Source organism: Lemur catta, chromosome 5 (assembly GCF_020740605.2).
Source record: "Lemur catta isolate mLemCat1 chromosome 5, mLemCat1.pri, whole genome shotgun sequence".
Lineage (NCBI taxonomy): Eukaryota > Metazoa > Chordata > Mammalia > Primates > Lemuridae > Lemur > Lemur catta.
This window is the reverse complement of record NC_059132.1, coordinates 113,510,364-113,537,927: the sequence shown is the minus strand read 5'-3', so window position 1 is coordinate 113,537,927 and position 27,564 is coordinate 113,510,364. Positions and strand designations below refer to the sequence as shown.

The following is a 27,564-nucleotide window of genomic DNA, read 5'->3' as shown; positions in this document are numbered from 1 at the left end:
AATCCTCCATCCTGGCCTCACAAAGCCTGCGGGACCCGGGCCTGCCCCCCACCCCACCCCCACCGTCTAACCCTAACCCTAACCCCACCCCACCCCACCGTCTAACCCTAACCCTAACCCCACCCCACCCCGCCGTCTAACCCTAACCCTAACTCCACCCCACCCCACCCCACCGTCTAACCCTAACCCCACCCCACCCCACCCCACCCCACCGTCTAACCCTAACCCTAACCCCACCCCACCCCACCCCACCCCCGCCGTCTAACCCTAACCCTAACCCCACCCCACCCCACCGTCTAACCCTAACCCTAACCCCACCCCACCCCACCGTCTAACCCTAACCCTAACCCCACCCCACCCCACCCCCGCCGTCTAACCCTAACCCTAACCCCACCCCACCCCCGCCGTCTAACCCTAACCCTAACCCCACCCCACCCCCGCCGTCTAACCCTAACCCTAACCCCACCCCACCCCACCCCACCCCCGCCGTCTAACCCTAACCCTAACCCCACCTCACCCCGCCGTCTAACCCTAACCCTAACCCCACCCCCGCCGTCTAACCCTAACCCTAACCCCACCCCACCCCCGCCGTCTAACCCTAACCCTAACCCCACCCCACCCCCTCGCCCAGCCCCGCCAGGCGGCTCCGACCCTCGCGGGCGCCGGCGACGTCTGGAGCGCCGGGCGAAGCAGACCGCGGGGCCTCAGCCCGGAGTCAGGATTCGGCGGGGCTGGTGCGGGACCCGAACACGCGCGTTGCTAACAAGTCCCCGGCGCTCGCTCCGCCGGGCGGACTGGAGAACGCCCAGCGCCGCTTCAGCCTGCGTCCCCCGGCGGGGCCGGCGGGGCGTGTCTGGCCTCGCGCCGCTCCCCGCCTCATCGTCTCCGCGGCAGGCGTCGTCCCGCCGCCGCAGCCCGCCGCACAGCCGGCCCGGGCGCCGCGGACGCTGACGGGAGACGCGGGACCGGCGACCTCGCTTCTTCTCGCCTCAGTTCCGTCATCGGCGAGGGCGCGGGGCGGCGCCGCCCGAGTCCCCGGCCCAGGCGCACGTCACGAGCGGACAGCGCGCACACGCCCGAGCGGCCGCGCGGGGAGCGGACGGCGAGCGCCAGCGCTGCGCTTTCGGGCGCCTCTTCCTGCTCCGAGAAGCCGGTTCCGGCTCCGCGTCCCGGTGACCCACGGACCCGCCGTGGGCGGCGCCGCCCGCTCCTGTCCTCGGGCCGCGTCCGGGCCCGGCCGCCCGCCCCGCTCCGGCCCGCGTCCGCCCCGCGTCCGCCCCCAGCAGGAGCGGCGGCCCCGCCTCGGCGGCGGCGGGAGGAAGGGGAGGCGCCGAGGGAGGGTCCCCGGCCGCAGCGCGCCCGTCATCGCGTCGGCGCCGGCCGGGCCGAACCCGGAAGGGGCCGAGCCCGCGCCCGTCCCGCCCCGCACACGGGCGAGCGCGGGAGCCGCAGGCACACGGAGCGCGCCCGCCGGCGGGCCATGGCCGCGGGGGCCGCCGCAGGTGGGAGCGCGCGGTGAGGCGAGCGCGGCGCCCGCGCCGGGCGGATGGGACGCGGCTGGGCGGGCGGGCGGGGCCGGCGTCCGCGGCTGGAATGGTGCTGGCGGCGGCGGTCGGTGCCTGCGTTCTGACGCCCGAGAGGAGCCACCATGGAGACGCCGCCGCTGCCTCCCGCGTGAGTGAGCGCGGGCCGCGCCGCTGCGGCTGCCGGGGCCGCGGGAGCCCGGCCGGGGGCGGGGGTGCGGGACGTGACGGGGCGCGGCGCCCGCAGTCCCGCGGCGGACGCGGTGGGAGCCGGCTGCGAACGCCGCCCGCGACGTGCGGGCAGGGTCTTTCCGGCCCAGGGCCCCGCGGGGGCGGGCGGCCGTGCGCGGGCTCTGCCTCCCCGGGACCCCGGCCGGGACGCGCGGAGTTCGCGGGAGGGAAACTGGGAAGTGCCGGACACGGCTGTGTGCACGGACGATCTTAGCTGGCTTGTCCCCCCGAATTTCTGGCAGAATCAGTGTCTGAGGAGCTTCCGCATCACTCTCGACGAGCCGCGGCCGTCCGGGGCCTGCGACCTCTCTTTCCTGGCACTGCGGGCGATTTAACCAGACAGCAGGTCTTGCGTTTCCCGGGTGCCCGGGCACACGAGCAGCGGCTCGCCCTGCAGGCACAGGTGTCTCCTCCTTGGGCAGCGAAGTGCCTTCAGGATCAGCTGCCACAGAATGACTTTCTAGAAATAATAACAGCTGAAAAATTAGGTAGAAGCTATTATTGCACCGTTCAGCCCAAGGGTTTTGGGGTTTTGTTTTTAAAACGTCTTGGTAAAAGTGGACTGTAAATCCCCAGGAGTTTTGAAAATTTCAATTTTGATTCACTGTTCGTTTAGGCAGGGACGAGAGCCCTTGGAATCTGACTTTTCAAATCGCAGACAGACCTGAAAAACGGTGTACGTTTTCACGAGAGCTTTTCCGTGGAGCCTTGTTGGTTTTTTGGTTCGATTCTGCCAGCCTCACTCCATGACGGTTGTACCGCACCAGCCTCTTGTGGTTATTTGGTAGAATTCCAGCCAAAATATGGATATTTGGCTTGAGCTGAATAATTTTTTGATGTTGCGTCCTTTTAGGAGAGCTAATGGGAGTCTGGAACTACAATTTCTAAGAGTGCGTTTCAGAATTGTTAGCTCGGGTGGAACAGGTCGCGGCGATCCAAGCAGTAGATGATGAGACTCTTGAATTGACCCTGCCCGGCTGACAGAAGCGAGGGCCCAGCTGCTTCTTGACTGCTGTGCCTTTGAGGGCTCTGTGCTGGGGTCTGGCTCTTCAGCAGGGAGGGGGCCCTGGAACCCCAGGTGGACTGTTGAGGGCAGGGCGAGCACAGCGTGAGCACGTGAGTGTCCAGCCCAGAAGCACCCAGAGCAGGTTATGCTGTCTGTATGGAGACAACACACGGTGCGTAATATGTGACAGGCAGGTACATTACCTGTGGCAAACCTGCCCCTATATATCAGTTCTCTGCAGCCCCTCTTTACCTTTGGAGCAGAGGGATTAAAGGAAAGAGCAAGGGATGCAGGTGAAGAGAAGGGTGTGGAAAAGCAGGCTCTGGAGGGAGGGAGTAGAGACAGAAAATAATTTGAATATAAATGACAAAAAAGGAAACAGATGTGTGCATGCACATATTGATGAACTGAATCTAGGGCAGGTCAGCAATCGTAGTTTTGGTGAGCAGCACAGTTCTCTGGTGTTGAGGCTCCGTGGGTAGTGCTGGAACAGTGAGAGGCCGGGATAACATGGAAAATCCGGAATGCCAGCATGGGTGAAAGAGTTGTTAAAACTCCTTGCAGTCATCGGTGGCTAAAGTTGGTGAGACTTTTTCACTGTTTCTGTCCATTTAATTATAAATACAAATAGGTTTTATGTTTGTTTGGTCTATCCAGGATCAACCGTGCCTTAGAACTTGTAGTGTTACTTGCCTTTGTGTGGATCAGAAATGGTGTTTTCCCTTCCCACCCCGTGGCCTGTTTGCCTGAATCCGCATTGACTTCCTTCCACCCTGGATCGTGTGTGCCAGACGTGAGAGGTGCAGGCAGTCTCTTTGGGACGGACTTCGCTGGCCTCACTGCTAGAGCTGGGCTGGGACAGGCCAGTGGAAGACACTGGGAGGACTCAGATTTTCGTAAGGTTGGATGTTTAGCCTGAGCGTCAAGGCAAAGAAAGATGTTTGACTTGGACTTAACGTGCCTGGGATGGTGTGATTGAAGCAGGCACCTGGACTCTCTCTGTCTGTTTATTAATTCAGTCTGCACATATTGGACTGTCTGTCTCTGCCTGGCATTGTGTGTGGAGCTTTTGCTGGTGCTTGTCTTTTAACATCCAGGTTTATATGTTCTCAAATCCCGTCTTGCTCCCCCTTGGCCCAAGAGCATGTCATTTAGGAGGATGGCAGGTGTCTGCACAAGATCCGGACTCCCTTCAGGATGGGCTCCTTGAAATTGGGTTTTGTGGTCTCGTGCTTTTTCTCCTCCTTGCCTTCAAGCTCTTCTCATCCTTTTTGATTCTCGTATTGATTGTCACTGGACTTTATATTTCTACTTACTGTTTTTTGCAACCTTGAGTATAGGTGGCATTTAGATTGTGTTGCATTTTGGGGTTTGGGTGATGGGAAGACCATGTGACATTTGCTTTCGATCAAACCTGACAGATGTGCAACTAAAAGTCAGCCGTAGATGAGTAAAGGAATTCCAGGTAGTAAACTGAGAATGTGCAAAAGGAAACGTGAATCGATCCATCCTGATTTCAGGAATGTTTTATAGCTGTTTGCACTACGGGTTTTCAGAATTACCCTGACGGGAGACTGAGGCAGGGTACTGAGTGCCTCCCGCTGACCTCCCCTCCCTCACTGAACATTTTCTTGGCCCTCATGTTCTTACGCTACGCAGGGCTTGCTTTTTTGCTTTTCCTTCACAAAACTAAGCAAACGTGCCTCAGACACAACCTCGTCTCTTTCCAGTGGATGATTCCACGTCCTGGAGACTCTTGTCGTAGGTGGGCAGACAGCTGTTGGCTGTGTTCTGAGGGATTTGGGCAGCAGATTGGTTGCATGAGAGCAGAGGGTCTCACATTTTTGGATTTCACCGGCCTGTAAAATTGAAAAGAAAAAATTGAAGTCTAACATGGAATTGCTAAGTTTTTTGTTTTGCCAAGTAAAAGAGTTATTTATAAAATAATCAATTATTGCCTTCTTTTTATGAAAGAAAAAACATTTTGATATCCTTCCTCAAATATAAGGAAGGACATAATCTCTAAGTAAAGGATAGTCCTTAAATTGAGTAAATTTAATTTTTTGAAAACTTACTACATTGTCCTCATTTTGTCACAGACTAGTAAAAAGTTCATTGAAGCCTGACATTTGTGATCCTCTGGGTTAGATCACCTTTAATGTTCTTGCTGATTCTAAAATTCCATAACTGTGAATTTGGTACCTTGTTACAGGGTACCCTGGTATTCATTTGTTTGTCTTTTATAGTGTATTGGACTGTATTTTTGTTTTTGTTTAACTAGTCCTAAATGTTAATTGGCCACCTCTTGTAGATGAATCTCCCCAGTGACAGACAAAGATGTTAAGGTATTTGGGTGCACCACTGGCCCACAGGCAAGGGTAAACGAAGACATATGGATCAGTGTGTGTTGAAGGAAGTGTTCTATTCAGGGACAATTCTGAGTTGCATTTGGGAACTTGAGAAGTGGATTCTGGAAATAGGTGGCATTTATGTTGTAGTTTTAAACATTTTTGATGCTGGGAAATCACTTCTCCCTCCCCCCAAAAGCCCCAAGTCTTTCGGTTCTAATTCACATTTTGTAATGCACATAGTAGGCATTCGATAAATATTAGTAAGTGTGCTTTTCTGAAGGTGACTGTAAGTTTACTCCTTTGTGGCTGTTACAGACCTGCAGTAGGAGTGTTTATGAAAACCATCGAACTTCCTCCTTAAGATCAGGCAGAAGATTCTTTCAGGGTGATACAGAGAAAGGAAAATTGCCTTTCAGTTGGTTTTCTATGGTGTTCTACCAAATTCCAAATGCATCTACCATTTATATGAGGCAGTTTGGGTTTTTTGTTTGTATTTGTTGAGTGCCTGCTATGGCCAGGGTTTGGAGATATCTCCGAAAACAAAACAAAGTCTTTTTCGTCCTGGTTGATACTGATAGTAAACAGACGTGTGATGTTGGTAGTGGTAGGTACTACACACGAGACTAAGGCAGAATAGAGGGCTGGAGAATAGTGAGGGGCAGAGAGTGACAGTTGGGACGGGGTCAGGGTGTCTTTGATGGGGTGGTGCCTTAGCACAGTCCGGACGCGGGACTGGCCTTCCAGACGGAACGGCAGGCGCGGAGGATTCGTGTGTCCCCCGCTGGGACAGCGTCTGCAGCGAGTGGGTCAGCGTGTTTTCTGTGTGTCACGCACCATGCTGCCCCACGTCTTGGGCCATTGGCGTTTGCTTAAATATCCCTCTGGTCAGTTCCTGTCGCTGATTCTGCCTTGAAACGCAAGCCCTTGCTTTCCCTGACACCACTGTTTGTGGTTTCCGTCTCCGGTTTTTAGGTTGCCATATGTGATTTACATACTTTGTTACCCAATCTCACTTAATCCTGTCAACAACCTTATAGTGTAGGTCCGTTATTTAATACTTTTTTTCAGCTGAGGAAATAGAGGTGAAGTTACTTTCCCAAGCCTATCAAGTATTGGAAAACTGGGACACTACTCTCTCTGTTGATCACTTTTTCTTAGTCTTACATTGTTTCTCTTCTGTTCATGTTCGTGGGCAGTGGTGGTTCTTCACAGAAGTAGGTCTTGGCCAATTCTTTTCAATCCACGGTTAATCGCTTAAATTACAGCTCCGTCTGTATCTGAAGTCTAGGCTCCAGTTCTGTGCTTCACCCTGGAATTTTGAGCTTCTAGCAGTATCTACTCTTAGCTCCCTGCTCACACTCAGTGTGTCTAACACTGACATTTCTTCCCCAGCTGACTTTGCTTTATACCATCTCCCCTTATTCAATGGGGTGACCATTCTGCTGGTCCCTGATGCCCCAGACATTTGCATCGTCTTTGGTTTCTCTCCTTTTCTTCATTCTGCACATCTTATCCGTCCCCAGGAGCTGTGGAGTTTTGGTTTCCAGCGTCCGTTCTGGCCACTACTATTCTGAGGAATGGATTTCATCACCTGATACCTGAGCTTTTCTGTGGTCTCCTGTTGAGCTCTGTATTCTCTCCTCACCTTTCACTCCACCTGCTCTTTAACCCTCTGATATTGCAGAGTCGGTGAGACGACTTTTCCACACCGGAGGGTCAGGCAGTCACAGCCCTCCATCATTTCGACCTTATCTTATGTAGCCAAGGTCATTATGTGCTTTAACCTCTTAGGATAAACTCTGCTTTTCCACAAGCCAGAATTCTCCAGCCTTTTCCTACTTCCGTCCCCCTGTCCGCAGTTCAGACAACTCGGAGTTCCTCCAAGGCCAGCTCTCCTGTTTGCTCAGCCCCCCCAGCCCACTGCCGCACCCCACAGTGCTTGCAGTTGGGGGCCTGCAGTCCTGCACCTGTGTGCCCACCTGGGTGGCTTGGCGGTTGCGGATGCGCCTTCCCCTTGGGACGTGGCTGGAGAAGGATCCGGGCTCGGCCTCCCCTCCCTCCCTCACCCTGCGCGGTGCGGGCCGTGCACTGGCTCCCAGGCAGCACTGACGTGTTGATTCGCCAACAGCGGGGGGGTCATTTTGAGTGTTGTCAATTGCTGTGAATTGAATGTTGCAATTGAAAATATGGAAGGTCAATAAAAATCACAAAAACCTATCTCCATGTTGGGTTTGGCTCCTCACCTCAATGGTTTTCTTCTAGACTCTGCTTACACTTACGTAGTGCTGAGCTGCTTGTACGGCTCCCTGAGATGAGTAGGTGAGGTGTTATTATCCGTCTCTTTCACATTACGCTGCACGTTAGACGTATTTGTGGAATGAAGTTTCTACGTAAACAGTCTAAAGCCCAGAGAGGCGAAGTGACCAACTGCAGTCCAGGCCTGTGCCTGAGCCTGGTCCTCTCCACTGCCCTGCCCTCTGCGTGCCGGGAGGTGTGGCCCGGCCAGCTGGGTTAGGTTGCCGCCCCTCTTGCCAACCGAGTGATGGCAATACCAGGAAAGCTGGCAAAAGAAGGCCGGGAATATGCGTGATGAAAGAAATGGAAGTGTTTGGAGTGGATCACCGACCTCCTTTTCCCTGTCTTTGCACCTCGCAGATATCCCGCTCTGATGGCACTTTGCTAATTGTTTGTAAAATAATCTTTAAAAGATGGGTCTTGCATAAGACGTGCTTTTACCCCGGTCCCTCTCCTGGTAATAGTCACTGTCAGGGACAAAAAGTGCCTGATTGTGCTCTGTTTGTCATGTAGGTGGGAGGGAGAGAGGGAGAGAGCAGAGTGAACTGAAGCAGAGCTTTTTACAGCTCCATTGTTCTACTATCAGAGAGCAATTATCCTCCCTCCACCACCCGGCACCTCCTGCCTGGGCCCCACAGTGGAGTAGAAGCTGCACAGCCAGTCCGGGGAGAACTGGCTGGTGTGTAGAACCTGCCTCTGCCCTTCATCGGCCCAAAGCTCTGAGTTTTAAGTGCTAATCCATTTCAGTGAGTCTGGGCAATTCTGGTTTTTCTAGATGTTTCCTTTCCAGCTCTGGAAAATCGGAAATATACCCTTAAACTATGTGTATCACGGTGAAGTATTTAGTGGCATTATTATGAAATTGTACGTAAGGTATCCTGTGACTCGATGTAAGATGGGAGGTTTTCAATCTCACAAGATGCTTCATACTCGATTCTAAGGGTCCACATACTGAAGATACAATCTAAGTCCTTATATGGCTATAGGGCCGATGTTAACGTTTTCTAAAAAAATTTTATTTAGTAATATGGTCATATGTTTGTAGATTACAGTTAGTCTTCTGGCTCTGTGCCTAATAAAAATTTACACACTAAACCCTCGAAGAAAATTTGCAGAGCGTCTCTTTGCCTTTAGCTAATTGCAAAAACTAGAAACCACAACCCTACCATAAACCAAAATGTGTTTCCAGGAGAGAAAGCCCTCTAACTTTCACAGTCTCTAAGTAATACGGCTGTTCTTTGGGCGAAGGATGTGAGAGTATTTTGTTGAAAAACCTAAAATACTAGTTATGGTCGAATCTCCATACTTCTGATACCCTGGACTTGTGTATGGGAGCAATGCTAGTAAGAGACCAGCTTCTGAGAGCAAATTTAGCTGGGAAGACAGCAGGGAAACCAGAAGAAATCTTATAAGGTGATGGAGGAACTTCAGAACAGCATGGCGTGGATGGTGACTTTGAAAACAACAGCTGCTGACGTGGACGTGGCAGAATCTGTGAGTAATGGTGGGTGACTCATCGCAAGCAGGGGAGTCTTGCAGCTTTGGAGGTGAACAGACGAGTGGGGAGCTGAGACCGTGGCCACCCCGGGGCCGAGCATTTGTGTCCTGGATGTGAAAGTGTCTTTGCTCCTCTGTTGAGTTTTGCAGCTGCGTCGTTCACGTGAATTGTAGCGTTGTTTCAACTAGAAACATGCCAAAAGCATAAACAATCCGTATTTTCTAAAGTGCTTGTTCTCAATCTGGGATGCGTGTCCTGGGGTGGGAGGTAAGTGGGTGGTGGGACATATTACATCATCTTTATTTTTGGTTTTTTGAAGATCATGCACGGCTGTTTTTCACCCCTACCCTGGGGAGGCGTCATTCAGACACACCTAGTCCTGAAAGGGCTTGGTGACACTTCACACGAGGAGGGGTGGTCGTGTGCAGCGTGAAACAGTGTTCCTGGTGTTTACGATCTTTCTGTTCCCCTCCATTGAAAATCACTGTTCCAAAGCAAATAATAAATATCTGAAGAAATTATACCTAATTTCTACAGTGTCTCAGATTTGTTGCAGGAGGTTTAGACCTTTGCCTGATGATGAAATCTTGACTGTTAGAAGGAGACAGCCCTGTTAGAGTATTTTCTTCCTCTCTCAGGATTCGGTTATCGTCAGTAGTGTGTTCGCAGGCAGAGTTAGAAAGTCACCTCCTCTGAGAAGCAGCCTTGCCACAGCCGGGAGTTTGCAGAAGTCAGGGGTTGAAGGGAGGGTCTGGGATTATCTGTTACAAAACCCAGCGGCAGGCTGGACTGCAGACCCTGGGAAAGCTTGTTTCGATAACTAACAACAGGCTGTTGGATGACGGTGAGACTAGTTGTGGAGTGTAGAGTTGGGGAAAGACTTAAAGGTGAAAGAAGCTTGAGAAAGTATCTCTTTGAGGTATTTTGAAGAAGACAGTTCTCAGAATGAGGAGCTTTTGTGGAAAAGCCTAGCTCTTTGCTTCAGAAAGGAAGCAGGGAGGTGTCATGCTGGACTTAAGTGATGTCACTTGAAGGGTGAACCTGTACCTCCCACTTAGCTGCCTGCTCACATCTGTTGTTTCAGACACGATGCATCATGTTCTCTTACTCATTTCTGCTTCCGAACGAGAGACCATCGAACACAAAGCCACGTAGGAAATGGGAAATTATAGAAAGGGCATTAGCGTTGAAAATAGTCCTGTGCAGTAAGGTGCTGTGCTTGTAAGTGGCTCTCAGTACAGACAACACTTAAATTCAGTGTTATCTCTTACTTATTCCTTTGAGCCGTTGAATAAACTCCTCTTTGCAGAATTCCTGCAGCAGGTCAGGAAAAGCAGGGCTGGAACTGTCTTTAACACCAGCGTGGGCCCGGCGTGCTGTATGGCAGCTGCCACAGAGTCAGCTCTCCAATGCAGAGAGTTTTAATTCCTAATTTCTTAAGCAAATGTTAAACACTCTCGACTCTTAAATAATGATATTCTTTGTAGGGCTAAGTGGCTTTCGCTTCCACTCTGAGCGTTGAAAACTTCTATGATAGTTTTGCTGATCCTTAGTATGATATTTTTCCTCTGTTGCAACCTGTAAATTGTCATAGTAGAAGCAGACATGGAGTAAATATTACCTTGCTGCATATGTGGGCATTCAGTGTCACGTGGTCAGAGCGTTGGCATGGGTCACACACATCTACACAATTTCCCCTTTGCCCGGTTTCCTTATACCAGGAGTGAGGATATCTGTCTTTCACCGTAAGTGTGTCCCCAGCCCTCTCCTTCCAGATGGGACTGTTCTTTCACCTGGGCTCCAGACCTACCAGTGCTGTCCCTTTCCTGGACCTCGGGTGGCTCGTCCTTATCGCGCCCCTGCCCAGGCCGTAGGGAGTGGAGCTGGCTCATCCTTCCGCCCCAGCTATGGGCTTCCCCTGCGGGGCCGCCCCTCACGCCCAGTCCCTTTGTCAGGCCCCTGGAACACTCCCTAGTGGCTGGAAGTGGACCTGAGGTCCCCTGCAGGTAGGTAAGACCTCAGAGAATCAGATGCCTCTACCAGTGCTGGTTCTGGGCTCGGGGGAGTGAGCACAGATAATTTCTACAATTAATCTTAGGGGTCACCTTCATGTTGAGAGCCTCAATTTCATGGCTTCATGTGCCACCCATGTAACCAGCGTGTCCCAAATTTCTATCTTCAGCTAGATTTTCCTCTCCAACTCTGAACTCCAGTGTTTATCTGATGTCTTCACTTGGATATCTGATACCTTAAAACCAGCATGGATAAAACCTGAGTTCTTAATCTTCCTGCCCCAAACTCGGTCCACCTGCAGCCTTCCCCACCTCCATTAACAGAAACTCAGCCCTTGCCATCGTTCTGGCTTTGACATGGCACAACCACTGTCGACAGGCCTTGCTGGCTGCACCTTCAGAGTATCCAGACCCACCACTTACCTCCACTGTCTGCCGCCCTGCTCTGAGCTACCGTCTTCTCTTACTGCGCTGCCCTCCTAAAGAGTCCCCCCCCACCTTGCTTTTTGAGACAGTCTCCCTCTCTTGCCCGGGCTAGAGTGCCGTGGCGTCAGCCTTGCTCACAGCAACCTCAAACTCCTGGGCTCAAGCCATCCTCCTGCCTCAGCCTCCTAAGTAGCTGGGACTACAGGCATGTACCACCACACCTGGCTAATTTTTTCTGTATATATTTTTAGTTGTCTATATAATTTCTTTCTATTTTTAGTAGAGACGGGGTCTCACTCTTACTCAGGCTGGTCTCGAACTCCTGAGCTCAAACGATCCACCTGCCTCGGCCTCCCAGAGTGCTGGGATTACAGGTGTGAGCCACCGCGCCCGGCCAGTTCACCCCTTGTTATCTTTGACCTATAAAGACTATTATTCTCAACCAGAAGCCAAGGCGATCTTTTGTAAACGTTAGTTGGACTGTGTCACTCCTGCCGTGCCTCCCCGTTTCACTCACGGTCAAAGCCAGTGTCCTTGTAGTGTCCTGTGAGACCCACGCGATATTCATCCCCTGCCCCCGCCCAGACCTTTGCTCCGGCCTTGGGTCTCAGTCCCGGAACACGCCAGGCACCTACGGGCCTTCGCTCGAGCCGCTTCTTCCACCGGGTGTTCTCTCTCCTAGTGTTTTGTTCGGTTGGTGAAGGCCTTCCCCGAGCCCGCTGTTTCCTACTGCAGACCCCGCCACTGTCACCTGCAGTTCTCGCTCTCTGCACCCTGCCCTGCCTGTCTGTGTCCGCGGGTCACCGCTGCCTGCCGTGCCCCCCGCCTGCCGGGCGGTGTGTTGTCGGCCGCACCCCCGCCAGACTCCACTGTGTCTGAGGACAGGGTTCTTTGTGTTATTCACTCACTAGTCCAGGTGCCTCAAGAATGGTGCTCAGTGCGTGGTTGGCGCTAAAGAGAATTTGCGGAATGAATTAATGAACAATAATATTTAAAAAAATGAATCATCCTTTCAGAAATGGGTCAGGAAGGGGAGAGAAGTGCAGCAGTTAGTAATGATGTTTGCTCGGTCTTTGATACATATACCAGTGTGAATTTTTTAGGCTTAATTTTTTAAGCCTGATTAAAAAATTGGTGCCCTGATTTTTTTTATGTAATAGCTTTATTGAGATATAATTTACGTACCATAAAAACCACGAATTGCAATTGTACAATCCGGTGATTTTTAGTACATGATATAGTTGTGCAACCATCAGCTCAAGAAGTTCCGTGTCCATTAGTTTCCAGTTAATTCTCTGCCCCCTCCTCATGGTACCCTGATTTTGTGTGTTAATTTTTTGTCTCCTAAGTCTTGAAAGAATAATTCATTTGGCAATGCTAATACAGGCTTATGCTCTTAGCAATTGTACATTTCAGTACGGTTTGTGTAGCGTAGGATGTGGTGTCGAACACTCGTGAGGACAAGGTGGAGGCTCAGACGGGCCACACCTGCCCGGCGCCGCTGTGTGCCAGGTGCCCTGACTGATCCCTTCACCTGTTAAACGGGGACATGATAGTAATTAGTTTGCAGAGTTGTGAGGATTAACCAGTTAGTGAAAGCAAACTGCCCAGCACAGCGGCTGCCCTATGGTAAATACTTAATAAACTCAGCTAACGTGGTTAATCTCTTGTTGGTGAAGGTCTAGAATACATGGGTAAATATCCTTGCAGGTGGAGAGCAAAACCAAAATCAGATTCTAAGTTTCTGAAGTTTGTATAAAACATAACCCTGCTGCCGTCTTGGTTTGTTAATGATGTATGGCTATAGCAGCTTGTGAATGCAAGTTAATTTCCAACAGAAAAGATCCCCTCTCGGCATTTGTACTTGGAGGTATCTCTCGGACCACTGTCACTGAATTTTGTGTGTCTGTCTTGGACAGCTTTGACACCAGGGAGATAAGTACACACTTTTTTTTTTTGAAACCATAGTGATCACCAAGAAAGTGTTCTGAATTGTGTCTTTTTTTTCTTTTTTATTTCAGCATATTATGGGGGTGCAAATGTTTAGGTTACGTATATTCCCTTGCCCCACCGGAGTCAGAGTTTCAAGCCTGTCCACCCCCCATCAAATCGGTTTTCACTGAATTGTGTTAATCTGACGCTGGGACAGCCTGTCTCTGGGACCCCTAGACGCGTGGGGGGGCCCTCATGTGGCTCCTGTGGCTTAGTCAGCCCCAACTACATTACCTTTAATAAGACCTTTTTCTGGTTTTTTTTGTTCTTTTACGTACAGATGCACAAAGCAGGGTCATCAGAAGCCTCTCGATTCCAAAGATGATAATGCTGAAAAACACTGCCCTGTGACGGTGAACCCTTGGCACATGAAGAAAGCTTTCAAAGTCATGAACGAGCTACGGAGGTATCGTCACCCTCATGTCCACGACCCCTGGTTGTTTGCAGTGAAAGTGCAGCCCCCTCGTGTTGCTCTGTTTGGTACAGGGAACATGAAAAGCTTTCTCTGCAAGGGTTTTTAGAGGCGGAGAGCAAATAATTCATCAGAGGTGTGGCTGACCTGGGCTGCTCTGTCTCACGCGGGGGCCCCGGGCCACGTGTGGCTGGTCTGAATGCAGACGTCCGGTAGGTGGGAAAACACACTGGGTGTCTGAGGCAGTGCAGAAAATAGACATGTAAGATGTTTTATTAAGAATTTTTAAAAAATATTGATTACACATGGAAATGATAAATGGGTATTTTGAGTTAAATAGAAGATATTGAAATTAATTTCACTTGTTTCTTTTTACCTTTTTAATATGATTACTAGAAAATTGTGACTTGCATTATATTTCTGTTAGACAGTGCTGCTCTAGGGCTTCTAACTTACTGTCACAAAGAATATGGAAAAAGGCTGGGTGTGGTGGCTCATGCCTGTAATCCTAGCACTCTGGGTGGCCGAGGTGGGTGGATCGTTTGAGCTCAGGAGTTCAAGACCAGCCTGAGCAAGAGCGAGACCCTGTCTCTACTAAAAAAATAGAAAGCAATTAGCTGGACAACTAAAAGCATATAGAAAAAAAAAATTGGCTGGGCATGGTGGTGCATGCCTATAGTCCCAGCTACTCAGGAGGCTGAGGCAGGAGGATCGCTTGAGCCCAGGAGTTTGAGGTTGCTGTGAGCTAGGCCGACGCCACGGTGCTGTAGCCCGGGCAGCAGAGGGGAACTGTCTTAAAAACAAACAAACAAACAAAAAAACCAACCCGTGTTCAACAAGTACTTGTGAGCTTGTTCTCTGAAGTCAGCTCGGTGCCCAGGAGGCTGTGTGGGGTCCAAAACCCGGGTCAGACTTGGCCGCGCCCCTCGCGTGTCAGGAGAGCTGCCAGAGGCTGCAGAGGATGAGGTGGTGAGAGCTGGTGTGCAGGACGCGGGCGCCAGGAGGGTTCCTGCAGGAGGGATTACAGGCGTGAGCCACTGCGCCCGGCCCCTTGTAGCCATTCGTGGTGGGGCTGCCGGCAAGGCAGGTTTTAGGCTTTGGAGCCCCTCTTGCTTGTTCTGGAATAAGTGTCAGCAAATGCTTTTGCTAAACAGCGATTCTGAGATGTTTCCCGTAATCACCTGGAGAGTGGTCTGGCGCCATGGATGGGGCGTGAGAAGTGAGTGAATTATACTGGATGTTTCAAAATTGGAGGTGTAATTCTAGTGGCCGAATAACGGTTTGTTTTAAGTTAGCAAAATGCTTTCTAATTTTAGATGTGGTAATGTTTTCTGGCCTTGAGGGATGAGATAGTTTGCATTAGTGAAATGTTCTGATGAATAAGTTAAGCTTCAAATGCTCAAATGCCTTTTAAGCAGTAGGTGTAATTGAGTCTAACTTTACTATCGTTTGATGACCCAGGGTCATTTTAAATATCTTTTTTATTTTTTGGGGGAGGGATTTGACTCAGTTTAGTTTTCTCCATGTGTTTTTTTCTTTGTCTCTGCTGACATTGCTTATTCAGACAACCTCTCCTTCCACCGTCCGCTGGTGGTTTGGTGCCAGCGGCTTCCCCCGGAGGCTGCGGAGTCAGTAATCAGGCTGGGGGAGATGTCTGTGTTAAACAAAGCCGGGATTCCGAGTGAGGGCCCGAGGCATGTGAGGCCTCGCGACTGTTTTCCGTGAACTTCACGTAGGGATCCTGCCCTGCAGGGTGGCCGCCCTTTGAGTTTGTCTCAAGTTGGGAAAAGCGGGCTTTAGTGTCACATTGTTGCATGGGATGTTTCGTACAGTTGTTACGGGAATTATTTACGCGTTTTTCTCTCTGCTTTGCGAGCAGTCAGAACTTGCTGTGCGACGTCACGATTGTGGCCGAGGACGTGGAGATCGCGGCGCACAGGGTGGTGCTGGCCGCCTGCAGCCCGTACTTCCACGCCATGTTCACAGGTACGGGACGCCTCGCGACGGGCATTGTAACCGTGTGTGCGGAGCTGAGCTCTTCTGTCCACGTTTTGTTTGTGATTGACATTTTATTTTCAGGAAATGAACAATTAGAGTGGAAGAAAATACTCTTCGTTCCAGATTCCTCCCCGTCTCTGTTTGTCGTGGTGGGTCAGTAAGCGTGTCCATCCCTGTGCTCATGGTTCTGTGCCTCACTTTCCTCCTCGAGTTTATATTTACGTATGTTTGCTCCTGCCGTGTCTATCAGCTTTTTGGCATCATCTGTTTTGGCAAAAAAAAAAAAACTTTCACTATTTTACATTTTTTCCAAATGGTTTTCACATCTGCTTCATTCAGTGTTTACATTGAACAAAAAGATGTTTATTTAATGCCCTGTATTGGAAAATATAAGAAGATAGGGTGGTTCATCCATAAGCTTAGACGGTACTTTGGAAACAGTGAAAATATGTAGGGAATGATCTTAGTACTTCTGGAAAAGAAGTAATTTATGCCTGTCACCACATTCTTTTTTTTTTTTTTTTTTTAGTTAAATATTTAATACTGTTAGAAGAAATAAAGTTACTGTCTGTTTCTCAGTGAGTTTATGATCTTAGAGTATTGGCACTCCAAACAGAAAATAAGAATGCAAATGTATTATACCAGAAAGCAAAAGTAGAAAGCTGTTCATGCTTTAGAAACTATCAAGTTTATTTCCTGTGCCTAACATTTAGCTGGATCCTTCGAGGGTCCCAGGCAGCGCGTGAGCCTCCTCCTGCCCCGTGGCTCCTTGTGTGGCGGGGAGACGAGAGCTGCTCCCTTCCAGTAAGGGGCAGTACGCGGGGTGCGGCGTGCCAGGCGGCAGGGGCGGAGGTGGGTGTCGCTGAGGGAAGGGCGGCGACGCTTCCCGAGACCTGGCGGACGCGGGATTTACTCAGAGGTGGGTGCAGAGGCCACGTGCAGACGGGACGGAGTGGAAACTTCCTGTGTCTTGGGAGTAGAGGGGTCCCCAGAGCCCCTCACTGTCTAGCCGTCTGCGGGCCTGCTGTGCCTGAGCAGAGTTCGGTCGTCGGGGCTGGAGGGAGAGCGGCAGGTGGCTGCGAGCCCAGCGGGGCTGTGGTTTGGGGGCTGCCTGCAGCCCAGGGTGCTCTGAAGAGTCGACACCAGTGACGTGAGACTAGTCAGAGCTTCAGTCTCCTGGTTTACATCTTCCTCGTTTCCCCTGGACACTTCTAGAGAGTCTCTAGGCTTGTGAGAGAAGGCTTCGATCTGGAATGCGCCGGCCTGTTTTAGGAACTCCTCTGCGCAGTGCTGGCCTCCAGGTGGGCTTCCTTCAGATCACAGCGCTCTTGCCAGGGCCTTGGGAAACCCACTCGGTCTGTCTGTGCCTCGGCTTCCCCACGGGGAATGTGGGGATGGTAATGTTACCCTACTTCCTAGGGTTTTGCAGAGGTTAAATGAGATCATACACACGAATTTCTTTTCTTTTTAGAGACAGAGTCTTGCTCTGTCACCTGGGCTGGAGTGCAGTGGAGCGATCATAGCTCAGTGGAACCTCCAACTCCTGGGCTTGAGCGACCCTCCCACTGCAGCCTCCCGAGTAGCTGGGACTACAGGTGCACAGCACCACGCCTGGCTAAGTTTTAAATTTTTTTGTAGAAGCGAGATGTCGCTATGCTGCCCAGGCAGGTCTCCAACTCCTGGCCTCAAGTGATCCTCCCACCTTGGCCTCCCAAAGTGCTGGAATTACAGGCGTGAGCCACTGGACCTGGCAGAGTTTTTTGCTGCTGTTGTTTTTTTAATAAATGTTTTATTTTCTACAGAGTAACAAAAACATAGTACTTAGACCTATAAGATCAAGGTTAGTTTCCTTTTCCCTCAAATAGCTTTGGAGGTTGTCCGAGCACAGTGGCTCATGCGTATAATCCCAGCACTCTGGGAGGCCGAGGTGGGAGGATTGCTTGAGCTCAGGAGTTTAAGACTAGCCTGAGCAGGAGCGAGACCCCATCTCTAAAAAAGCAGAAAAATTAGCCGGGTGTCGTAGTGTGTGCCTGTGGTCCCAGCTACCTGAAAGGCTGAGGCAAGAGGATTGGTTGAGTCTAGGAGTTGGAGGCTGCAGTGAGCTGTGATGACGCCACTCTACGCAGGGTGACAGAGCAAGACCCTGTCAAAAAAAAAAAAGGCTTTGGAGACTCAGAGTCCCCCAGACTCTTCCTAGACATCCAGAGAATGGTGCTAGATGGAGATGGGAGGATGTCTCATGTCTTTAGCTGCTTTTCTGTTTGCTTTATAGTCTAAACTCCAGTTCAGTTTCCCTCTGTTTCTGTCTGCCGGTTCCTTATTCCTCATGTCTGATTGGACGTGCGGTTTGTGACTGCATGAGCTGTGCCTGGTCAGGGAGCGAGGTCCTGAGCACGTTCTGGTTCCGAGTGTTCCCGGTGCATCTCGGCGGGAGTCGCCTGCAGTGCGCGGGTTTCTGCCCACGAACACGCTTTCAGTGCATGGTAAGGGTTAGGGTTGCCATGTGCTGAGGCAGATGCAAAATAGGAACATGGTGTTAATTTCCGGCACATATGAAGTGTGAATTGAGTACCTAGATTGTGTTTTTTTACAACTTTATTGAGGCATATTTTACATATCGTAAAATTTACCCATTTCAAGTCTACACTTCAATAATTTTTACTAAATTTACTGAGTGGCACTGCCCTCCCCATAAATCAATTCTAGAATGTTTTTCTTCCCACCTACTGTTTCTGAGGCTCATCCATGTCACGGTGTGTTTCGGGGCAAAGTTCGTTCCTGTTTACCGATGAGCAGTGTCCCGCTGTGTGGATGGGCCTAGTCTGACTGTCGGTTCCCCGGCCGGTGGGGGTTTGTGTTGTTTCAGTTTTTGGCTATTATTTATAATGGTGCCATGAACATTCACGTGTAATTCTTTGTGTAAGACATATATTTTCATTTCTCTTGGGAGTGCAGTTGCTGGGTCACATGGTAAATTTATATTTAACTTTTTAAAAAACTACTGAGCTGTTTTCCAAAGCGACTGCACAATTTTACATTCCTACCGGTAATGTGTGAAGGTTCCCACTTCTCTACCTCCGTGCCAGCACGCGTCACTGTCCACTCTGTTTTTGATTGTTACAGCCACTCTAGTGGGTGTGCAGTGGCATCTCTTTGTAGTTTTGATTTGCATTTACCCCCTGACTAATGAGGTTGCACATCTTCTCATGTGTTTATTATTTAGGGTGAACCTTTAGGATTCTTGAGGAGCGAATGCTGTTTGCCTTTCTGGCAATCTTTGACTCCCCAGTGGGGTCGGCAAATTGGCAAGATCAGGTGAAGACGACGCAGAGATTTGGTCTCGATAGCGTAGGGTGTGTGTGTTGATTTGTCAGAATGGGAGCCTGTTATTTTTTTTTATTTTTTTTCAAGGTCCAAAGCCCCTGTTAAGCTTTTTGGTAAAAATTATAGTAAAGCCAACAAGTAGACCCCTGGATGGTTTCATTCCATGAAACACCGTGCGTATTGATGTTTTCTTGCTCAGTGACAGGGCGTTGGCCTCCTCTTGTTTTCCCGTGACTGGCCTGTTTGGAACTGGAGAATATGCAGATATTCTTTGTTGGCTCCTGTTTTTAATCTCCCATAAACTGTGGGTGGGGTTTTCATTCAAATTATACCACCTAAGAAAGAATTCTGTTGCTCACGGTTGTTGCGAGTACTTGAGCAGAGAAGGGAGGTGACAGTAATTCTGTGATGTGGCCACAGGCTTTGCTGTGTGGAGTCTGGGCCCGTTTACAGCGAGGCCAGTTGTGTTATTTGATAAAGAACACGCCAGCATGGTTCTTGTGTTTTCAGATTATTTGTTTGTTACAAGTGTGGCATTTAAAAAGCTGTTTGTTTAACAGATGAATTTGAGGTTTACTTGGTGCCACAGGCTAACATTTCTGAAATCTAATGGGAAGTACTGAATTTTTATTTTTAGCGTTTTTTTGTGTGCTTTTTGATGATTTCTTTTGTCATATTGAACATGATTCAGTTAGTTAGAACAGGAAAAGATAGATTATTATGTGAATGATTAAGAAGTGAGATATTTTTCTTACTCTCTCCTCCCCTACTCAAGAAGTGAGATCTTTTAAAAGTTGTGTGCGTGGTGATGCTTGGCTGAGATTCCTGCTCTCATGAGTATTTATTGAGCATCTTCTTTGTGCCAGGCATTGTCCCAGGCTTTGGGGACCATAGAGGTGAACAAAACAGACAAGTCTCCCTGTTCTCAAGATTCTAGTTGGGCAGAAGAGGAAAGATTAGGCTGTCATTAAAAACATAAAGAAAAGATAATTTTTGGTATCAATGATGTTGTGAAGAAAATTAAATGGGACGTTGTGCATGTAGAACATAAGTTAGAATACTTTAGGCTGCACGTAACAGAAAACTCCACTCAAACTGGTTTAAATAGTAAAAAAGTTGGCTGAGCTCCAGGCATGACGGGATCTGCAGCTTGAGAACCTCACCAAGAACCTGCTTCCTTTGTCTTCGCTGCCGTGCTCAATAGAAATAGCATCCTAAGGTTGGTTCCCTCCTGAATGCAAGATGCCTGCAGGAGTAGACCCAACATCTTGGGGAAGGAAGAAGACAGTCTCTTCCTTTCTTCCTTTTTTCCTAGGAAACCTTTCCCACAAGTTACCCAGACCAGACGGGAGCTGGCAGGGGGATGCGGTCACGGTGGCTGCCTCAGCCTAGTTGTAGAACTGCAGAGCTGAGCACCGTGCCCACCACTGAGGGCGGCTGGTGGGCTCCGGGCGGCTGCCAGGCTGGACACGCCTGGGTGTCCGTAGCTGCTTAGAAACCCAGGACTAGCAAAGAACAAAAGGGCGATAATAATTAGAGTAGCTGACAAGTAGAGCTTGACAATTATGGATACAATTTATTTATTAAATGTAGCTATAAATTTATCGTTCAGTCATTCGTTTCTTAGGGTTTCAGCATAGTCAGAGCTTCTGCATTATACTTTTAGGTTTTTTTCAAATATTTTAATGTGGTAATCAATAACAAATTAGAGCCATAGAATTTTTTAATGAAATAGATCTTAGGGTCTGTCTTCTCAAAGCTGTTTACTTTTCATTTGTCCACATTCAGAACGGATACATGAAGTCCCCGGTGTGAGCTGGGCGTCGGGAGTCTTAGTTAAAGGTCCTTGGGATTGAAATGTTTTTAGCCATATATGTGTCCTTAAGCTTTTACAATTTGGAGGACTTCATTTTTTTTCTCAAAAGAAGGTAGAGATGATGCAGTATTTGCTAGTGAAAGCGCTTAGTGCAGCCTGGAATGAATGGCGGATGTTCAATAGATGGTTTTTGACTGAAATTCTTCACACTAGAATAGCCATGTTCAAGACTACTTTAAGTGTCATTAATTATGTTAAGTAAAAATGCTCCATTTTCAGTTGGTACTTTTACTTTTTGTTGTTTTACTTTCAGTTAGTCATTCATCCATCCAACCAGTTTTTGTTGGGTATCTGCTGTATGTCAGGTGTTGTGGGATACAGGGAGAGGAAGACTTCATCTCTGTTCTCAGGGAGTTCTGGAGTCCAAGTGCGGAGCCCTAGGTAAAGAGCTGATTATGACACTGCATTTGCTTGAGGTCGAGGGGCCAGAGCCCAGCCCAGCCGTGGGCTGCCTGGAAAGGTTCAGTGGAGCCTGGAGGAGTGTGTGCGGGTGGCCTGGGAACGCAGGGGTTGAGGAGACAGGGGAGAGCCCAGCAAAGGCATCAAGGTAAGAAACTGCTTCCTGTGTGTGTTCACAGCTACAGATAGTTGCCTGTTAATGTGTTTTAAGTTAGAAGTGGGGACTGGATGTGGAAGGGGTTTGTGTGCTTGGACAGGGGCAGCCGAAGGATTTTGAACTCCGCAGTCTAATGTGTGGAGTCAGAGGTGGAGGGGGGCAGAGTGAGGAGGTCGGTGTGTCTCTGCTTAGTGAGATAGTGGGAGCGTACACGTGGTGTAGGATAACCCATGTCCAGTGTAACTGGGTAGCTCTCTACAATGCTTTGCCAAACACAGACCTCAGAGAGCATAGTGTAAAGATTGTTCCATAAACACAGCAAAGGGCGACAACTAAGGGAATATGTAGCAAGTGGACTTAGATATAATAGCTCTTATAATTCTTTTAAGCACGTACTTGGCTTCATAATAGTTATTAAAATTTTTAAGCTATTACTGCAGTCGGGGCCTTTTTGTTTCTGTTACTGTTTTTGTAAGTTAACAGGAAAAAATGAAGATTGAAATATTTAAAAGCAGTGTATAATTGGGATGTAATTTATTGGAAGCAGATACGGTTTTCTGGGGAGGGAAGTGTTAATCTTAAAAATGACGCACAGAGGATATGAAGTAGCAAAGTGCGTACTGTAGCAATACCTGGAAAATGATAGTATTGACAGCTGCTTGGCAGAGGAGTAATGATTTTTCATGGACTTGTGTAAGTTGACGTCAGGTGTGGTTTTGTCTGAGCTAAGTCACGCTGGAGTCTGAGTCCCGGGATGTGGCTTGGTGCTCACGTGGGCCTGGACTTTGGACACCACGGGGGCCCTTGATGACTTAGATGTGACCTTTGTCCGAAGTCCAAATGCGAATTGCCAGCATGTCTTACCTTTTGGCACAAAAGAGCCTTCAGATTACACAAACCCCAACTTTGCCCCAAGATAGGGTAGAGGAAGGTGCCTTGTGTGCGGATGAAGACTTATTTTTGTATGTTCCTCAACCCTCCTTTTTTTTCTTTTTCTTTAAGGCAAGGAAGAAACATTTGCTGTAGTAGCAGACGTAGAACCGTCCCCTCTCTTCCTGCTGTTATGTATAGGTGTCTGCATCTTTCCTGCTAATCCTCCTCCCTCCCTGCGGGGCAGGGTGTTTTCCCGCTGGGAAGGAGCAGGGTGGTTTGGAGATACTGGCTCTGAGGTGAACAGCTCCGTCTCAGATCCTGTCGGGGGCCATCTCCGGGGAGGCGCACAGTTAGACACACATCATTGCTATTATTTCTCTCCTCCTGGGGTTTGTGTTTGCAAAGGAACTTTGTGTGATCGTGGCTTCCCGAGGTATTTCTGATAGTTAGTGGTCTCCGACAGCACACTGGCATCTGAAAAAGAAATGAGCTGTCACGGAATCTGGAGGCCGTTGTGTTATTTAACAACAAGAGATGCTGGATTAAGGTGTAGGTGATAGGTGGTGGCAGTTTTTGTGGTTCTTTTATTTTTATTTTATTTTGTTATTCTTATTTTTTTTTGAGACAGAGTCTTGCTCTGTTGCCCAGGCTGGAGTGCGGTGGTGTCAGCCTAGCTCACAGCAACCTCAGACTCCTAGGATCGAGCGATCCTCCTGCCTCAGCCTCCCGAGTAGCTGGGACTGTGCAGGTGCCACCACCATGCCCGGCTAATTTTTTTTTTTTTTCCCCTATTTTTAGTAGAGACAGGGTCTCGCTCTTGCTCAGGCTGGTCTTGAACTCCTGACCTCAAGGCGTCCTCCTGCCTCACCCTCCCAGAGTGCTAGGATGACAGGTGTGAACCACTGCACTGGCTGGTTCTTTTATTTTTAAAATCTAGTGAATTCTAGAAGCAAACCTTTTTGCTAAGGGTGTCCCGCAGCACTCAGCATTGTCCTTGGACTGCCCGTTTAGTTTCAGCTGGGTCCCCACCGTTCAGTTCCTCGTGTGTCCTGGCGTTTGAGGTCCACACAGGGATGCTCACAGCCACTCCCTGCTCTCTGAGCCTCCCTGTTTCGTGGCTGTCCCTTCTCTCTTCTGCTTCCTGTGTCTTTGCACAGGTGTGTGTGAGAAGGACGGTCTTGTGCTTTCCAGCAGGTGACGCACAGGGTGCCTGGCTTTAGCAGGATGCTGGTCTGGGAAGTGACTTCGGGGTGACGTTGCCACAGATGACAAACAGGAACTGAACTGGGGCTGGGTCAGGAGATCTTCGTAACAGGCCTTTGCCCGTGACTGACCCTTTCATGACCCCTCATTGCCTGCGTGCCCTCAGCACTGTACCTGATGTGTTTCCCCTGTCGCCTGCGTGAGGCTGTGACAGCCCCCTGAGGGCCGAGCCCGTGTGTCTGGCGCAGGCCGCCGCCCCCGGGCAGGCCCCCGTGCTTGTCGAAGGGCTGATGCCGACCAGGTGCGTCGTTAAGCAGGTGTTTACTGCCGTTAACCGAAGGTGGCCACGTCGTCACTTCTAGTCATGCCTCGTCACCCAGAGAGACAGCAAAGTGCTGAAAAGCAGGAGCCGCATCAGGTGCTGATCCTGCAGCCCCGGGAATGTGGCTCACAGCCCTGGACACGAGGCTCACTCGTTGTCATGACGTGGTTTTCAGGCACAGGTGGGCAACAAAAGTGCACCCTATGGTCTGCTCAGGTGAGCTTTCGGGAGAGGAAGGAGTGTTCCAGGCCTGCAGGGAGCGTCTGGTCACGCTGGTCGCGCTGCCTGCTGAGTACGCGAGGGGCGTGGCGGTCGCCGTCTGGGTGCTGGTGTTGTCACAGAGTGTCTTCTGCCGCGTCACTCTTGCCCCTCTGCGTTGCAGGTGAGATGAGCGAGAGCCGAGCAAAGAGAGTGAGGATAAAGGAGGTCGACGGCTGGACGCTGAGGATGCTCATTGACTACGTGTACACTGCGGAAATCCAGGTGACGGAAGAAAACGTGCAGGTAAGCACGAGCACCTCGCGTCCTGTCGCCCTTTGTGCACGGGGTTCCCTGAATCAAATAGCAAACCTGGCCGGGCGCGGCGGCTCACGCCCGTCATCCCAGCACTCTGGGAGGCCGAGGCGGGAGGATCGCTGCGGCCACGGGTTCAAGACCAGCCTGGGAAACATAACAAGACCCCCTCTCTATTTAAAAAAAAATAAAAAGAAAAGAAAAGCAAACCCACACAGTGTACATTTTGTACAAAAGTAATAGGATTCAGTGTTAAAACTGCATTTCTAAAGGATGTTTGGAATGATTACATCTTCTAATGTTTTTGATTTCAGCATCTTTTATGTACTTAACGTTTGAAAATACAAGCCCTTCAGTTCTGAGCGATGCCTGTTCTTTGATGAAAACACTGTGGCGTTTGTTTATGACTAGTGACTGACGCTGCCCACAGCTTCTCTTTGTTCCTTGGAAGGGGGAAGTCTGCAAAGGGTGTTTCTGACTGCTGGTGCCTCTGTTTCCTTTGCTGTTTCAGCACCCTCTTTGAGTGATTCTGGCCTTCAGCTAGCAGTCGACGTTGCATCTTTCTTATTTTCTTTATGAAAACAACTGTTTTATGTATGTTACGTAAATGTTTAAGTAACACAGATGGATGTGAAGTAAAAGGTGAAGGTCCCTCTTTAAAACTGCTCTTCTCTTTGAACCTGCCCCAGGCCTCACTCACGGGTGGGTCCTCCCCTCTCTCCAGGGGCGGCTTCTGTCGTGTTCTGTGTGAACCGATTCCGACCACTTTCCACCCATTCATTCTCTCTCCCTCACGCACACACACACAGTTTTCTTTACATAAATATATTTATGCCATACTGGTTGTTCTGCAACTTGCTTTGTTCACCGAACAAAGTGTCTTAGAGGTCTCTATGCAGTCGCAGATCCGGGCCGAGCTCATTCTTTTGTACGGTCTATTATGCCGGTCAGTGTATGACTTATCACCTTTGCAAAAATGATGCAGTGAATGGATGCTTTCATGTTTTCACCCAAAAATTTCATAAGCTAGATTCCTCAAAGTGGAATTGGTGGATCAGAGAGTACATGCATATTTTAATCTTTTGGTAGTGATGCCAAATTGCCATCTAAAAATTTGTATTTGTTTATATTCCTTCCAACAGGGACACTGTGTTTTGAGGACAACGAAAAGAACTAGGACTAAATTCTTAAGAAATAATCTTTAAATTCTACTTGCACAAACAGGACATTATGGGTTCAGTCTTTAGTTCTTTTTACCTAGTATGCTGCAAAGTGTTTGAGTATGGGGGCTGCGGCCTGCACCCCACCGTTTTGAGGCGCTGCCACTGTTGAATGTGCGGCTCTGGCGGTGGGAGGCTGCCTGGGCATCGCTCCCAGGTGGCCTTGTAGCCCTTGCTGGCAGTCCTGTTTGTGAGGTGGGCACTTGGAGACTTCGGTCAGTCCTGAGGGTGTGTGTGAAGGAAGGGATGTTCACGCCAGGTGAACACTCTTTAGCATGGAAGAAGGTGTTTGGTGCATGTCATGAGATCACAGTACGATCACGTCATCGCATTCTGGTTTTTTCTGTGCACTTAACCTACGTGCTAGATTCTGGGGCATTGTTTTCAACAAGAACTTATCTTGGTTTCTTTTTTCCTCCTTTTTATTCATTTTCGTGCACAGGCTTCATTGTGCCCCATGTATGACCTTCAGCAAATGATTTACTGATTTCTCTGATTCACAGGATGGGCCACATGGGGAAACTGAGAAGACAGTTTGGGCCTAAGAGACCTGACTATGTGGGTTCAGCCCTCAGTGCTGCTTGTGGTGGTTCTTGAGGTTCTCAGCCTGTTAGGAATTAGGGGGACGCCTCTCGTGTCTCTTTGGTGACTGTCATGGTCCAGTCCTGAAATGTCAGCCATCGCGGCCTTTCAGAAAACCTCTTGCCATGCTGATTTGCCTTTTGTGACTATCACTTAGCTCTTAGAATGTGCAGGAATACACTCTGAGAGTTACGCTTCGCAGACTCATGAAATGCCTAACGTTGTGTAGTTTTTTGTTTTTTTTTTTTAAGAAGGGGAGAGACGTCTCTTCAGCAGAGGAGTGTCCTGGTATGTAAAGCTTTATTTTATATTCCTCTGAGAACTACTGGTTTTGGAAAAGGCAGTTTAAAAATAAAATCGATTAACAGAGGCTGCCCTTTCCATAACAAATAGTTTCCAATGAAATATAAAATAAGTTTTTATGCATCAAGATGCACCAAACCGTTTCTCCCTCTGTCTTTTGTACGTGTTTTGGCCACCTCGACTTGGTCGCGTCTTCCTTGCGAAGTGCTGTGTGCCCTGAGGACAGGAGCAGCCTGACGGCCGTCCCTGTCCCCACTGAGGCTGAGCTGGGGCTGGGGAGGCCGCAGCTGGAAGCTGCTCTGCGTCCACACCCGAGAGTCCAAAGAGTGCGGGCAGAGCCTCTGTGATTCACATGTCTGTCATTGTTGGCTTAGTTTTTCTTTAGACCTAAAAATCAAACCTTTTGCCAGGTGACCTCTCTTGTAAGTTTCTGTTTTAGCCATAAAATACAATATTGGGGTGGCAGATATCTTTGGGATTGTGTGTTTCTGTATGAAGCCACAGCACCAGAGAGTGCGGAGGTCTGGCCGTCCAGAGTCGGGTGGTGGCAGGACAGGACCGTAGCTCTGGTGGTTCTGACTCCTGGTTGGGTCCCTCCACGACACCAGGCGGTCTCCCGTGCAAATTCAAAACAATGTAATAGCGTTTGAAGTGAAGGTTGTTAACTTTGAGTTAGAATGAGGGAAGAGGAATTCGAAAAATTAACTCCTGGCCAGGCGTGGTGGCTCACGCCTGTCATCCCAGCACTCTGGCAGGCCGAGGCGTGAGGATCGCTCGAGGTCAGGAGTTTGAGACCAGTCTGAGGAAGAGCGAGACCCCGTCTCTACTAAAAATAGAAAGAAATTATATGGACAGCTAAAAATATATGTATAGAAAAAATTAGCTGGGCATGGTGGTACATGCCTGTAGTCCCAGCTACTTGGGAGGCTGAGGCAGGAGGATCGCTTGAGCCCAGGAGTTTGAGGTTGCTGTGAGCTAGGCTGACGCCACGGCGCTGTAGCCTGGGCAACAGTGAGACTCTGTCTCAAAAAAAAAAAAAAGAAAAATT

The 27,564-nt window shown here is 49.5% G+C and overlaps 1 protein-coding gene across 4 annotated transcripts in view; it reads left to right on the top strand.

Annotated features, from left to right (window-relative positions):
• The first annotated feature begins 1,358 nt into the window (after positions 1–1,358).
• Positions 1,359–27,564, top strand: part of KLHL2 (kelch like family member 2) — a 64,758-nt gene continuing 38,552 nt past the window's right edge. The window contains exons 1-4 of one of the 4 annotated variants that reach the window (XM_045552545.1): positions 1,359–1,674; positions 13,615–13,740; positions 15,626–15,732; positions 24,281–24,402. In XM_045552545.1, the coding sequence (XP_045408501.1) occupies positions 1,649–1,674; positions 13,615–13,740; positions 15,626–15,732; positions 24,281–24,402 (381 nt within the window). In that variant the 5' untranslated portion in view covers positions 1,359–1,648. Of the gene's footprint in view, positions 1,675–2,902; positions 2,933–8,523; positions 8,901–13,614; positions 13,741–15,625; positions 15,733–24,280; positions 24,403–27,564 lie in introns of those variants that run through there. The other 3 variants (XM_045552547.1, XM_045552548.1, XM_045552546.1) reach the window with 3 other exon arrangements.